Source organism: Larus michahellis, chromosome 6, assembly GCF_964199755.1.
Source record: "Larus michahellis chromosome 6, bLarMic1.1, whole genome shotgun sequence".
Taxonomy (NCBI): domain Eukaryota; kingdom Metazoa; phylum Chordata; class Aves; order Charadriiformes; family Laridae; genus Larus; species Larus michahellis.
The window spans coordinates 15305138-15318322 of NC_133901.1; the positions used below are offsets into that span (position 1 = coordinate 15305138).

At 44.6% G+C, this 13185-nt stretch overlaps 1 protein-coding gene across 1 annotated transcript in view; it reads left to right on the forward strand.

The window, feature by feature from the left end:
• The first annotated feature begins 3911 nt into the window (after positions 1 to 3911).
• Positions 3912 to 13185, forward strand: part of UBXN7 (UBX domain protein 7) — a 31546-nt gene continuing 22272 nt past the window's right edge. The window contains exons 1-4 of the mRNA XM_074590673.1: positions 3912 to 4040; positions 7205 to 7352; positions 9383 to 9450; positions 12410 to 12475. Coding sequence (XP_074446774.1) covers positions 3965 to 4040; positions 7205 to 7352; positions 9383 to 9450; positions 12410 to 12475 — 358 coding nt within the window. The 5' untranslated portion in view covers positions 3912 to 3964. The remainder of the gene's footprint in view (positions 4041 to 7204; positions 7353 to 9382; positions 9451 to 12409; positions 12476 to 13185) is intronic.

A 13185-nucleotide genomic window follows, 5' to 3' on the forward strand; every position in this document is an offset into this window, starting at 1 on the left:
TGGAAGCCTTCCTTCAGTATAGATCTGTTTCTGTTGAATCCTTAACTTTGTTTGGGTTGTTTTCTGTCTTGCCCAGGCATTTAAGTATAAGCCTTCATTAAAGTGTTTTTTTAAGACAAAGATAGTGACTGCTTTTGTGCTAGTGACACTCAGCCTTTCCAGTCATGATAAGCATGTAAGAAGTAAACTCTCCGTTTTCAAAAGAGTTGAGCAGAAAGAGTTTACTTTTGAAGTCTGTTCAGCCTCATTATACAGTTTCTGAAATTGGATTATTTTTAACTTACTGAAAAGATGGAGCTCCTCCTTCTAAGATCGCGTCTCCCAGTGGCTGCTGCCCATTCTCAAGCATCCCTGAGCAGAGGGAGCACAAGCTCCTCTGATTTATTGCTGTTTTGGTGTAACGGGCTGTTTAGGAACAGGTTTGGAGTGGTGCAGGGCAGTTCCTGGCCTCTTCCCACACAGGTCACCCCTGCAGCCAGTGGCTGCCAAAATTTATGCCTGATGCAACTGTCTGCAGTCGGAGACAGTTTGTTTCTATGGTCCTGACGTCCCTGCTGTACCTTACCCCTCCCAAGGCGTTTCAATGTCTGCCCTCTATCACTGCTTTTAATGTCTAGCACTGACAGAGTCTGGATCACAAGTGTTTTGAACTGCTGGCCATTGATAAGTAAGAAATAATCTTGTGTGTATTACAAATTCTGACCCTGGTTAACTGCTGTGTTTTTCTCAGATCAATCATCATTATACTCCAGTACAGCAGTGCTGGCTTTGGAGTTGCTTTTGCAACAGGGTCCTGATGTTTGATAGATACTGGGTGAAAAAGGAAGAAAGGGAAGCATGTGTGGTCATACACCTAAATATACACGTAAACTCCGAAGAGCTAGAAATGACATCTATATCCCCTAGCAGCCTTTAACTGCATTAGGGTTAAACTTAATTTACTGCTCTCATTGCTTTGGGGCTAGCTCTGTCCCTGACACTAAGTAACATAAATTTAGTGATAAGATAGGAGAGATTTTGTTTAAAAAACGCGGTGTGAGAGCTCACTAATTCAGCAGCATCGTGCAGTCTTATCTGAGGACACCTTGGCAACACGCTGGGAGCTGCTCTAAAACCTCACTGCCAATGGCAGGGCTCCTACGCTTGTGCCAGCTCTGGCACTTGGGGACTCTCCGTGATCTAATTCCAGGTGTTCAAGGGGTAGGGGACATATCGAGGCAGAAGAGGGCAAGGCAGAAGGGAGAATTTCCCTTTCAGGCAGCAATGGGCGATGTGTAACTAGCTCAGCTGCACGGGAAGCCATGTCCCAGGATATGGCATCGCTGCATTTAACACCAGTTTCATTCCCTTTCCCTCCACAAGCTGTTTTGTGGATTCTTTCTTTTCCTTGTAACGTGTTGATTATGTGTCTCTTCCATATAAGGTTTATGAAATGCACTGAACTAATCCCAGTTAGAAGTTGGGTAAGGAGTGGGGGCTTTTTGCATCTTACTCTTCAGTCTCACATGGGCTCACTTCCTTGCCATCAATAGCAAATCCTGCTGCTGTGATTCCACTGAAAATCACTACAAACATTACAGAAATTACCCATTTCAAAGTACAGCAGTGTAGTTTGGTGTGTGTATATTTATGTGCAGGTGCGTTAAAGTATTTGGGGGTTATTTGTGTTTTTCCAACTTCCTGGGTTTTGTCTTCAGTGTAAGAATGACCTTCTTACATAAGAACCGTCATTTTTTAAAGCAGGATGGAAAAAAAACCCACAAGACTAAAAAGTCAATCATTAGTTAAAACACAGCTTTAACTGCAAAATATATAAAACCTATAACCTATACCAGAAGGCCAGTCCAGCAGCCTCATCCGAGGTCGGATCTCAAAGCTGATCACATGCACTGCGTGCATGGCATAACATTCCTCACCAGGCACCTCTTCAGCCCAACCTTTTGGATTTTTCTTGTTGGAGGGTGGAATTTGGCTACTGCTGACTAGATTTTGGTTGCACCAATACTCTGTTTCCATTGGTACGAGCGCTTTGAAGCAGGTGAAATCAGCTGGTTTAATGGTGCTTGTGAAGCAAGAGTTCATCTTTTCATCTGTCTGAGCTGATATAACGGTTCAGTGCTGCTCAAAAGGGTGAGCTCACCTTCTGCCTTCAGCTGGCTCTAGTGGCTTATTTGTCCCCTTTGTGAACAAGTTCAGCTCATCCAACTGCCAGGGAAAAAAAAACAAGTACCGAAAAACCCAAATACTTTGTCAGGCTTGGTCACCTCCCTAAGAGCCAAAGCTGGCGTGGGGGTGAGGAGGTAGGGAGAGGAGCAGGAGAGGGTACAGATCTACTCGTTTTCACAGCAGCAAGTTTTTAAATTGTCTTAAAACTTCTAAGGAAAGCTCTGCTTTCTGTGCGCTCTCACTTTGGTTGACACTTTGTTAATGACAAGGTGCTCTGGAACACTCCAGCCTGCTGACAGTGTGGGCAGCAGGCCAGTCACGTGCAGTGTTATGTTGTAAAACAAAATGAAAGTTAGTAAAATATTCCTTTTCTACAGATGCCATTTCTGCAAGTAGCATAGTGTTATGGTTTGAAGAACCCACAACAATTTATCGTTGTTTAGACAATTATTCTCTCACCCAGTGACCCCCTCCCACCCAGGAAGGGAAATCAGGAGAAAACATGGAAACCCGAGGGCTGAAATACAAACAGATTTAAGAGAATAAGACTAGATAATTAACATTAATAATACTAAAGAACCAGTATTGATCCTGATACCAGTAGAAAATGCACAAGGACTATTCCCAGCCCATTCTATCAGCAATCAGCAGAAGCCGTGCTCTCCCAGCAGGGACAGCCAATGTGGGACCCTGTGAGCGCTGCGGCATCGGGAGTAAGGGAAGGGCTCAGGGTTCCGGCACCGGAGTGAGAAGTTCTCTGGACCGCAGCCATCAAGGGAGAGAGAGAACTTCTCAGCAAACTTTCTAATTTATATTGAATGTGACGTTCATGGTATGAAATAATCCTGTTGGCAGCTTGGGTCAAGTGCCCGGGTCTCGCTCCTCCTCATCCCCGCACCTGGTGAGATCGAAAACACTGAGACCTTGAAACCCACACCTCAGAGCTGGCTATAAAGTAAATATTTTCATAAATATTTTCACTAGAGTCTTTTAAAAATGCAGTTTCCCCTAGCATTAGAAGAGACCTTACTGAAAAGTAAAATTACTGAAAGAGAAATTAACCCTTTGTCATGTCACTCAAACCAGGACACAGAGGGATCAAAAACACCCGGCATGCTTGTTATTGAGGCTGTTTCTCTTCTGACTTTGAAGAACTGACAGCAAAAGTATCCTGACAGCACAGACTGCCTTGTAATGAGCTCCCTGGACAGGAGCTCAAAACTGGACAGGAGCTCAAAACAGGACCAGCAGCAGCAGCGTTTCTTGGTCACCTCAGGTCCTACCTCCTCCTTTGCAGCACCTATCGTCCCTGCCTGTACATGCTTCTGTGCAAGGGCAAAGGCCTGACAGTTCCCTTGCTTCGACGTAGGCCTCTGTGACGAGGTAAATCGGTGTGGAAGCAGAGGCCTCATGTCGCGAGTGTTTCAGTAACGCCGCTAAGGCCTCTGCTGCCTGAGTCCCCGCGATTAACGAAAGCGACGGCGTTTCAAAAGCCGTGGAGGCCGCTGAGGCGGCGGGGCGGGCCGCGTTGCCATGGCGACTCCCGCCTCCCCGGGCCCCTGAAGGCGGCAGGGCGGGGCGGGCCGCATCACCACGGCAACTCCCGCCTCCCCGGTGGCCGCTGAGGCGGCGGGGCGGGGCGGGCCGCGTCGCCACGGCAACTCCCGCCCCGCCCCGCCCGCGGCGGCCCGGCGCGGCGCCTCCCCGGCGGCGGGCAGAGGAAGGGCGCGGGCGGGTGTCGCGCCTGCGCAGAGCGCGCGGCCCGGCGGCGTGCGGGTTGTTGTGCGGCGGCGGCAAGATGGCGGCGCACGGGGGTTCGGCCGCCTCCTCCTCGGCGCTGAAGGGGTTAATCCAGCAGTTCACCGCCATCACGGGTGAGGCACACGGAAGCCGGGGCCCGCCGAGCCCGGCCGCCGCCGCTGCGTGCTTAACGGGCGGCTCCCGTCCGGCCCCCGCCGCCGCGTCAGGGGGCGGCCGCCCCGGCGGGCCGGGGGCGGGAGGAGCGGGCCGCGGCGTGAGGCGCTGCACGGGATGAGGCGGAGCGGCGCCGGCGGGCGGCCCCGGAAGGCTCCCCCTGCTCCCCGGAGGCCCTGCTGCTGCCTCCGCGGCCTTCCCCGAAGCGAGAGGCGCTGGCGAGGCCCGAGCCTGTCGTTGGAGGGGCTGCGGGGCCCGGCCCGCTGCAGCGGGTGGTGCCCGAGGCCCGCCCCGGGCACCCGTCTTGGGTTCCCCCTCGCTCTTCGCGGCGGCTTGGTGGCGCCTCCCGGTTGTCCCCGGTCGGCCGAGCTTCCCGGGGGTGCCGGTGCTCCGCCCCGCCCCGGGAGCCGCGTTCTGCAAATAAAGCTGACCGCTGGGAGGGAGGCTGGAGCTGAACCCCGAGTCCGCGTCTAAAGAGAAATAAATTCCTTAGAGCATGGCCGACTTACTGAGATTTTAGTTTGCTGACGAAAAGAGCAAGTCGCTTTTAAATTGAAGTTTGCGGCAGGTGATAATTCCTGCTTTGGCTTGTGCGCTTTGAGTGCGTGACCCACTTTGCGTTTAATCTGCTTCACGGTGGCTCCCCTTTGCTTACGGCATCGCCTATCAAACGCTGAAGGAGCATGTCATGGAACATCTTCGGCTTTTGGTTGGTCTAAGTGAAATTGCTTTTTACTTCGGTTGCTGTAACCAGCTCGATTTCAGGCTGCATCCCTGTACACAGCGTTGGACGCACTCAAATCCTGAAGGGGAGAGTGGAGGGGGTTCAGTACGCTGTGGACATTCCACTGGGAAATTAGTGATCGCTCAGCTATCTTTAAAGAAGCCTTTTGTAATAAACCCTCTCGAATAAAAAGCAACTACAGCATATACATTTTCATTATAGTATGTGCCCTGTGTTTTCTTTTCAGTAGTGCCTGAGATATTTGCTAAAAAACAAACCAGAAGAGGCGGAGTCATGCTAGTTTGCTCTTCCTGACAGCTTCTTGTGCTTACACTGATGGTTTACATTAAGCGTAAAAGCACGCCTCTTATGCTTTCGAAAAGGAAAAAAAGAACCTGCCTGGGCTTCACCCATCCACTACTGAAGTAGAGTTCTGAAGTGTTGTTTTTCCATTTTAACAGAATTTAAGATTATATCTAAAAGGGTGTTGTTACGGAGCCTGTCTTGCTGTTACTGGCGTGATTTGACAGGTACTCAGAAGCACACGCCCGCAGTGGTTTGTGTTAGCAGCTTTCAACTTTAAGTGCACGAGATCACTCCTGTCAGTGGGGAAGAGGCTGAATGAATACTATACCGCAGTTTGATTCTAGTGTAGGTGATAGTGGGGAATGAGGAGAAATAGTCCTTGATTGTATTTCTCTTATCCAGAGGACAGAATTCTGTTTCTTTGGTGCTCTCATCCAGGAAGGTGTTGCCAAGGGAATATAGCTCCCATGTATCTTTACCAATGAAATGATGGCATCTCTTTGAAATTTGCTTTGAGGCTTAACAAGTATTTAGTATTTTCTGTTTGCCAGCGCAGGCACTGAAAACAGTCATGTGATGGCAGTTTCCTTAGGAGCGATGAATAATCAGTGTGAGCACCTTCTGTGTTGGTATCTCCTTAAATATCAAAGAGTTGAGTATAATTTTTCTTCTAATTCTTCTAAATTAATGACTTCACATGACTGTACAGTGAGGTTGTAGGGTGGTGTGAGTATTCCAAACTATACAGGTGTTGTTTAATTGCTACAGTTGACATTGAAATGAGCGGAAACTGCCAAAGAGCGGTTCGTTTGAAGAATGCGAACTTGATGCTTTCGCATCATTTTTTGGTATGTCACTAGTTTTTATTTTGTGCTTTCATCATCTCGATTAAAGTCTTAAAATACGGCTGACTGCCATCGGAGTACGCTTATCATGGCAGGTTGGTTTTTTTTGGAAAACCAATTCCATCAGGAACTTGGCTTTCTCTGGGATTTGATGTAATGGTGCGTATCATTTAGGACTGATTTATCTCAACAGTTTCAAAGTGTATTCTCTCTTATTAGTCTGTTCAAACTAGAGCTTCTTGAGTCTTTCCCAGAAAATCTGAGAAACGTCCAAATGCGTTTTGCCCAAACTGATGTTATCTGTGATTCTGATACTGGGGAAAGTGTTTTCTTCGTTTTGGTGACTTGCAGTGAACCTTATAAGAGTTACTACAGATCCAAAAGCTACTCCCAAACTGGTTCAGCTGCATTTTGCCACTCTTCTTCCCTACCAGCCTTCCCATATGAAAATAAGCTCTTTGGCAGCCCACCACCTATAGAGACAGTAAAGGGTTTGGTGCAGGAGATGATGAGGGTTCTTCCATTGATGGTATGGTGTTTGAGGAGTAGTTGGGAGGCAGAGGCTGACCCTCTGAGGAAAGAGTTACAAATGATGCTTAGAATCATTTCATTCTGCTTAGATCATTCATCCTAAGCAGCAAGAATAAGGCTGCACTTTGTTGCGCTTTGGAGAGATTTTAATAAATGTTAGCCATTATACAAATCACTGTGCAGACAAGTCAGACAAGTACTACTTTCTCCCTCTTGGCTTCCCCCCCCCGCCCCCAGCTAAGTGAACTGAGCTTCTGGTTTGTTTTCGGCTTTTAGCGTTATCAGTAAAACAGAGTATCTTTTCTTCCATCTCTAAATATCTATTATAAGTAGCTAAAAAACTTTATCAGCTGATTTATATTCGCCCGTTAAAATGTTAAGTTAGGGAGGATTTTTTCGGTGTATGCCTACTCGTGTTTTGAAAGTTGTACCAGGAAAAGGTCTGACCTCTAGACAAATAGAAAAACTGTGCTAAAATCCCTCAGATTGCTTCCACTAAGTTTTCTTTTGATGGAAGGTATGCGGGCATTCACTTCCCCTGTGAGACATGTATGTTCATCTCATTTCATAGTTGTATTTCAGAGGTAAAGGGCAGCTGATGAACTTTTCTGTCTAATTATTAACGCTTTGAGAGAAAAAGCTTGCTGGTCAGCTGTTCCTAGCGCTTCCAATTAAAATGCTTTGCAAAGAATGCTTTAATTTTTCTTTGGCATTACAGGTGCCAGTGAAAGCGTGGGAAAGCATATGCTTGAAGCATGCAACAATAACCTGGAGATGGCTGTCACCATGTTTCTGGATGGTGGAGGCATAGCAGAGGAGCCCAGCACCAGCTCTGCAGGGGTGTCTGCTGTTCGACCGCACACTGAGTATGTACCCAATGAACATGTCTGTAACTAGTCTGTCTCAAGAATTTAATAGCATAAGGCAGAACAAATAAGACAATTGTCACTTCTAACCTGCTGTCAACTCACTTTAATATGTGCTTTTTTGATGATCTTGTTAAATTGATTGCTCCAATATTGTTCTGGGTAATTAAGTTCCTATTACATAAGTTGGTGTGTAGGAACATAAGTTAATCTCTCTTGCACGTACTTCAGAAGTTTTCTGTAGCTTATACATACCGTTTTTTGCAAACAGAGCTCAAGAGATTAAAGTGGGGATCCAGTAGTAAGAGATTCTTGCTTTTCAGTTGCTCCAGTGATCTTGCTTTACATTAATTTGGTGGTTAGCAAGTTCTGTTGTTTTGGTTTTTATAAATGTAGTGACCTTACTCCCATTTGTAAGGGTTTTATTGTGTTGTTTTAAGTGTAACCAGATTTGGCACTAGAATCATAGAATCATAGAAAGGCTAGGTTGTGTACACTAGTATGCAGAGGAATAAGCCACTACAAAATCTGCATCAGTGTCTTACACATCAGACGCCAATAAAATAAAGAGTTGTTCCACTTGAGCACGGTGGAGTGTCTTTCAGTGCTGCCTGTTAATGCGTCTGCTTGGGATAAGTGGAATATTTTGAGTGGAAGGTAATTGGTATAAGTCACGTTAATTAAATACCCGAAATTAAACCTAGCCATGCTTTTGTCTGTATGAAAGTCTTCAGGAAAAAGACAACTAACTTTTAAAGAAATGCTTGCCACTCACACTTCTGAAGCACATGTATAAATTTAAACAACTGTTTAGTACTAACCCTTATACTTGATACAAGTGCCTTCCTGCTTGAACCTTTGACAGGTAATGAAGTTAAAACTCTGTATCTGTAGGTGTTAGAGTTCTTATTTCTAGTCAACTTCTGGCACATCAGTGACTCGAGATTCGAGTTTTTATTGGAATACTTTCTTTTTTATACTTGACACCCTCCAGGTGCTGGTCAGCTTAGTGTTACTTCTAGGAAGAGAAAACAATAAATATGCAAATGCAAAATGGAGAATAACTAGCTTCACAGCAGCAATCAAAGATGTGGAGGTTAATAGCAAGGTTAGCGCATCTTGCTGACATTATGAGTTACGTTTTGAAACCTGCATGGCCAAGAGCCACAAACTGCACCCTTTACAACTTCGAAGAGTCCGAGGGAAGAGGGTGCTTCAGCAGTAGTTCATAGGCAGGATATAGCTATGGATTTCATTGGGTGAGCCCCTGCCCTCGTTCGTGTAGATCCATGAGCCAGGTGACCACCCTGAGTAAGTGATACTGTTTCAGAGCCCTCGTGATTCCCTTTTTTCTCCTAGTCATAATTTCAGATTGTTTAGCAGTCTCTGCAAGTGTAACTGGGCTGTTGATATGTGAGGGAGCCCAGCTAGGTAAGCAAAGAATGGCTTCCGAAACTGGGGGAAATGGCCATTTTGACCCTTTTGTTTTCCTTCCTCTGGAAAAGAGAGCACTGTGAGTTTCATGTAGAAGCAAAAAGCCTTACAACAGAAGAAAGCTTATAATAAGGAAGATGTTAATTTTTTTCCCTCTATGTAGATAATGAGGGGAGGAGGGTGGCAAGTGGATTAATTTGTAGCCTTTGCTAAGTTTTAAGAAACTTTTCCAAGTTTCAAGGCAGTTGTTAAAGAAGAAAAAAATGTTTGAATAGTTGGTTGACAAAGCCTGGGATCTAGTCACACAGGGATCTGTGTAATGTTCTGTCAAGACTTAGAAAGGTCGTCCGTGCCAGATCTTAATGTAGAATATACTAAGTCCTGCTTCAGTGCCATGAGTGGGAATGGATGGTCTCTTGAGGTCCCTGGTGACCCCAAGTCTCTTGATTCTGTGCAACGGTACAACACCTTCCTTAGTTGATTCAAGTTGCTGGAGCCTTTGGAGCACAATGGGATGTGGTTTATATACTTGGAATATACTTGGAATATTACCATCTCTCTGATTATTTTTTTTCCCCCCTCTTCCTCTTTGATAGGGATGAAGTACGAGCTCCAATTCCTCAAAAACAAGAAATTTTAGTAGAGCCTGAGCCCTTGTTTGGAGGTAGGCTTGGGTTCTTATTTTGGTTTTTTTTTGTTTTCTTTACTTTGAGATGAGCAAACTGACAAAAGAAAAACAGAAATTGCTGAATGTGAAGAAAGCATTGTATGTATTTTTATTGTGTTTTTTGCTGCCGCAACTCTACTGCCACGTAACATGATTGCATACTTGGAAATACACCAGTGTTATTGAAAACCTCGCACATTAGAGGTGCTACATTCCCAATGGTACCAATTTGCTCACTCCAGTTTCATGAGACTTTGTGAGGCAACAGCCAATTAGCTCTGATAAGTATATGTCTGCGTTCTGGGGTTCAGAACCGTGTGATACTGCTGTGGAAGTGTTCAAGGTGGTGGGATAAAAGCTTGAGCTTTGACTGACGAGTGGAAATGAAGAGGACGAATGCATGTTTGTCCGGGAGATGGTAGAAGGGCTGAACTGTATGATTACTCATTGTTTTCTCCATTTCTTATTTAGGAATTTAATTTGCTTTCTAAACTGTACCATGCAGCAGGTTTTCTTGTTTGTTTTCTGAAGCAGTGTATCACTTTGGCTTTTGAAACATTTTTTTTGCTCTAAGGAAGCAGGTGATGGAAAAGCTATTTTCTTTCGGGTGCTTGTCTAAAACACTGTTTAGTACTCATGTAATACACTAACATTCTGAATCTCAAAACCCCAGTCTCAAACCATTTTTCCTTAGTGGTTCTTTTATAGCAGCACAGGGGTGGAACTTCTGTAGCAGGACTGCATTGCCTGGTGCATTATCCTCTCCTTTTCTATAGCATCCATGCCTGTATGGAGATCTAAGGCTCTCTCTTTTTATGCTGACTTCCTCTAGCCTTGTGAGACTCTTTGTATGGTTTTTGCCATGTCAAGTGGATTGAGTGTCTTCCCATTTTATCAAGGAAGGCATTCCAAGTGCTCATCTTTAAAGTGGTCTCATACCCATAGGAAATGTTCTATTGTTTAGTCGCTGTGCTAGAAAGGAGGAGGCAGCCAAGCTTCAGGTTTATCCCTGGAACTGGTTTTCTGTTGATCCTTTTTTTCAGTATCAGAGAGGTCTTTAGCCAGGATGCACAAGCTGAGAGGTGGTTCCAGAGGAAGATGCCCTGCTAAGGGTTCTCTGAAGATACTGCACCAGCTTATTCATCTGGCTTTCTTTGTGGCTCAACAGAGGTTTTGACAAAGGTCTGTAGTCTTCTGTGGGTTCAAGAATCTAACAAGTGCAGGAGTAAGATCTGCTGACCCAAGTTCTTGGTGCTTTTCTGTCAACCTGTCACACGCTGATCTCAGATGCACTGTCACTGACTGCCCTACTGAGTGATCTGTGGATCAGCGATAGGCTCCTGGCACTGTCTCGTTCGCCAGTGCTAATATGGTCACTAATGCCTCTTCTGTTTATAAGCTGTAGCAGCCTGACAAGCCAGCTGAAGCTGGAGAGATACTTCATTTGTTTTTTTCGGCTCTAACCTCAAAACAGGGAACTCGCCAGTTTCTGGTTTTAACAGCATCATATTGAGGTGGTTGTATGAGCTTGGGTTTTCTTCTAGATGAAGAGATGACCTCATCCATTTGTGCTGTGCCAGATACATGGAACCCATCTCACACTACAAAAGATATCAGTAATACCTCTGTCTGGACTGCTGTGAACACCTTCACCAGCACTGCCAGGCTGTAGCTAAGCCTGGCAAGGGAAATGCTGTTTTTGCTGAAGTGGTCCTTCAAGTGCTATTCTTAGCTGTGGTTAAAGTTGCTCTGAAGTTGGCTTTAATGGGTTGTACTTGTGCCTGAGCATTTAGAGGTGAAAGAGATGTTACTTACTGGAGTTAAAAAGGCATTATTCATAGGTGTGTTCCTAATTCAGGCTTACTTTCTGTGATATTCCTTGGTACTCTGTACCAGAAGAATGCAAGGAACAAGAACTGTGTACCGTTCTTTGCTCTTGGTGTGGCACAAGATGAAAGATGCTGCATGCGCTGTGGGTGCAAAACCAGAAAGGTCTCTAAAATCAAATTTTGGAGGTACTTGTTATGTGACGTCGTACTTTCTCCACCATAAGTAATTTTTCTTATTAAAGGTTTCTGGTGGGTATACATTGTATTTAGATTACTCAGTTTAATTTATTTATTATTTATCATGTAACAATTAGGCTTTTAAAGTTCTATCTAAAATTGTTCTGCTTTCAGTTAATAGTAATGCAGATTAATAGTTGCAATAAGTCTTGTCAGGCAGTTTTGGTTTGCACCTGAAGTACAGTGGTTGTGCTATACCATAGGACTTCAGTGGCACTTTTAGGTACTATTCCAGTTTTCTGCCTGGGCCACCGTCTCTGTCCAGCTGCACATGGTCTGTTCTGAAGGTTTCCTTGCGGACAGTGGCACTGAATCCAGTGGAGGAGCTTGGCTGTTGCCAGTCCAGCCAGGAAGTTGGGAGGGGGTCTGGATAAGAGAGTAGAAAAATGAAACGTGTTTCCTAAAAAAGAAAACATTCTCCCACAGGGTTTAATCTTTTGAAGTTTAAGATTGAAATCTACTTTAATCTCAAATTTAATCTAAAATCTCAAGTTTAAGATTAAAGATTAAAATCTACTTGAAGGTCTTTTGTAAAAATCTTGGTGGGAATTGTAATATGTTGCTGCTGTGACAGCATTTCCACTACACACTGATGGGCTGGGGTGAGCCCATCAGAAAGGACTAACTTTAAACTTCTGTGTTTTGTTGAGACATGTTTTGTTTTTGGGGTAGTGGTTGCGGGAGGGAGGATATGTTAGGAAATTTGTCTTACAGATTACCTATTTCCATCCTCTCATCCTCCTCCAGCCCTTCCTCATGACCTTAGTCCCCCATAATTCATGCTTTATGTTCCTAATCTATTGTCCCGCACGTGATGGAAAGTACAAATATGTAATTATTTTGATAGCATTATGAAATAATTATCGAAATACTTTTTTTATTTTTCTCAGCTCCTAAAAGACGCAGACCTGCGCGCTCAATATTTGATGGTTTTCGGGATTTTCAAACAGAAACCAGTAAGTGTCTAAACGTCAGTAAGCTAGAGGTTCAATTTTTGTCTAATGCAAGTTAAGATTGAATGATAGTTTCCATTGTAAGCTATGACAGTTCTCAGTCATTGAATGTTTTTTAAATTGCCTGCTGCATAGCAGAAGGGTTTGGTTTTCTGTTCATTTTTGTTGTGTCAGTGCTGTTTGCTCACATGTCTCTTCCATGTTTGTGGTACAGTTAACGTTGTTAGTTTATTGTTCTGGGGTGGCTGAAGGGAAAGTACTGAACAATGGATATATGAAGCAGGTAGTGAAGATGTTGGTCCACATATTTGCCTGTGCTACGTAAGTAAAGCCTGCAGACGGTGTATTCTATCTGCTTTCATATGGCAGATATTTCCCTGATAACTCTAAAAAACCCAACTTTTTCTGCTCTAGAGGGAATTGAAAAGTGGGAAGAATCTAACACCAAATGAAATTAAGTTCATCCACTGAATTTTTCTTGTCTAGATTTGAGTAGCCCTGAGACTTCTTCCTTGGCTGCACACAAGGTTCTCTTGAATTTAATTGGTGTTTACCACTGTCTGTCTGTTCATACACGGAATCTCCAAATGACAAAGCACTGGCTGTTGTTTAAGCCATTAAGTTTTATAGAATAGGATTCTTTGACAGCAGAACACCAGATATTTCACAGCTGAGTTAGAGCTGTAGTGCGGGTGTTATCGCTGACGTTGCTG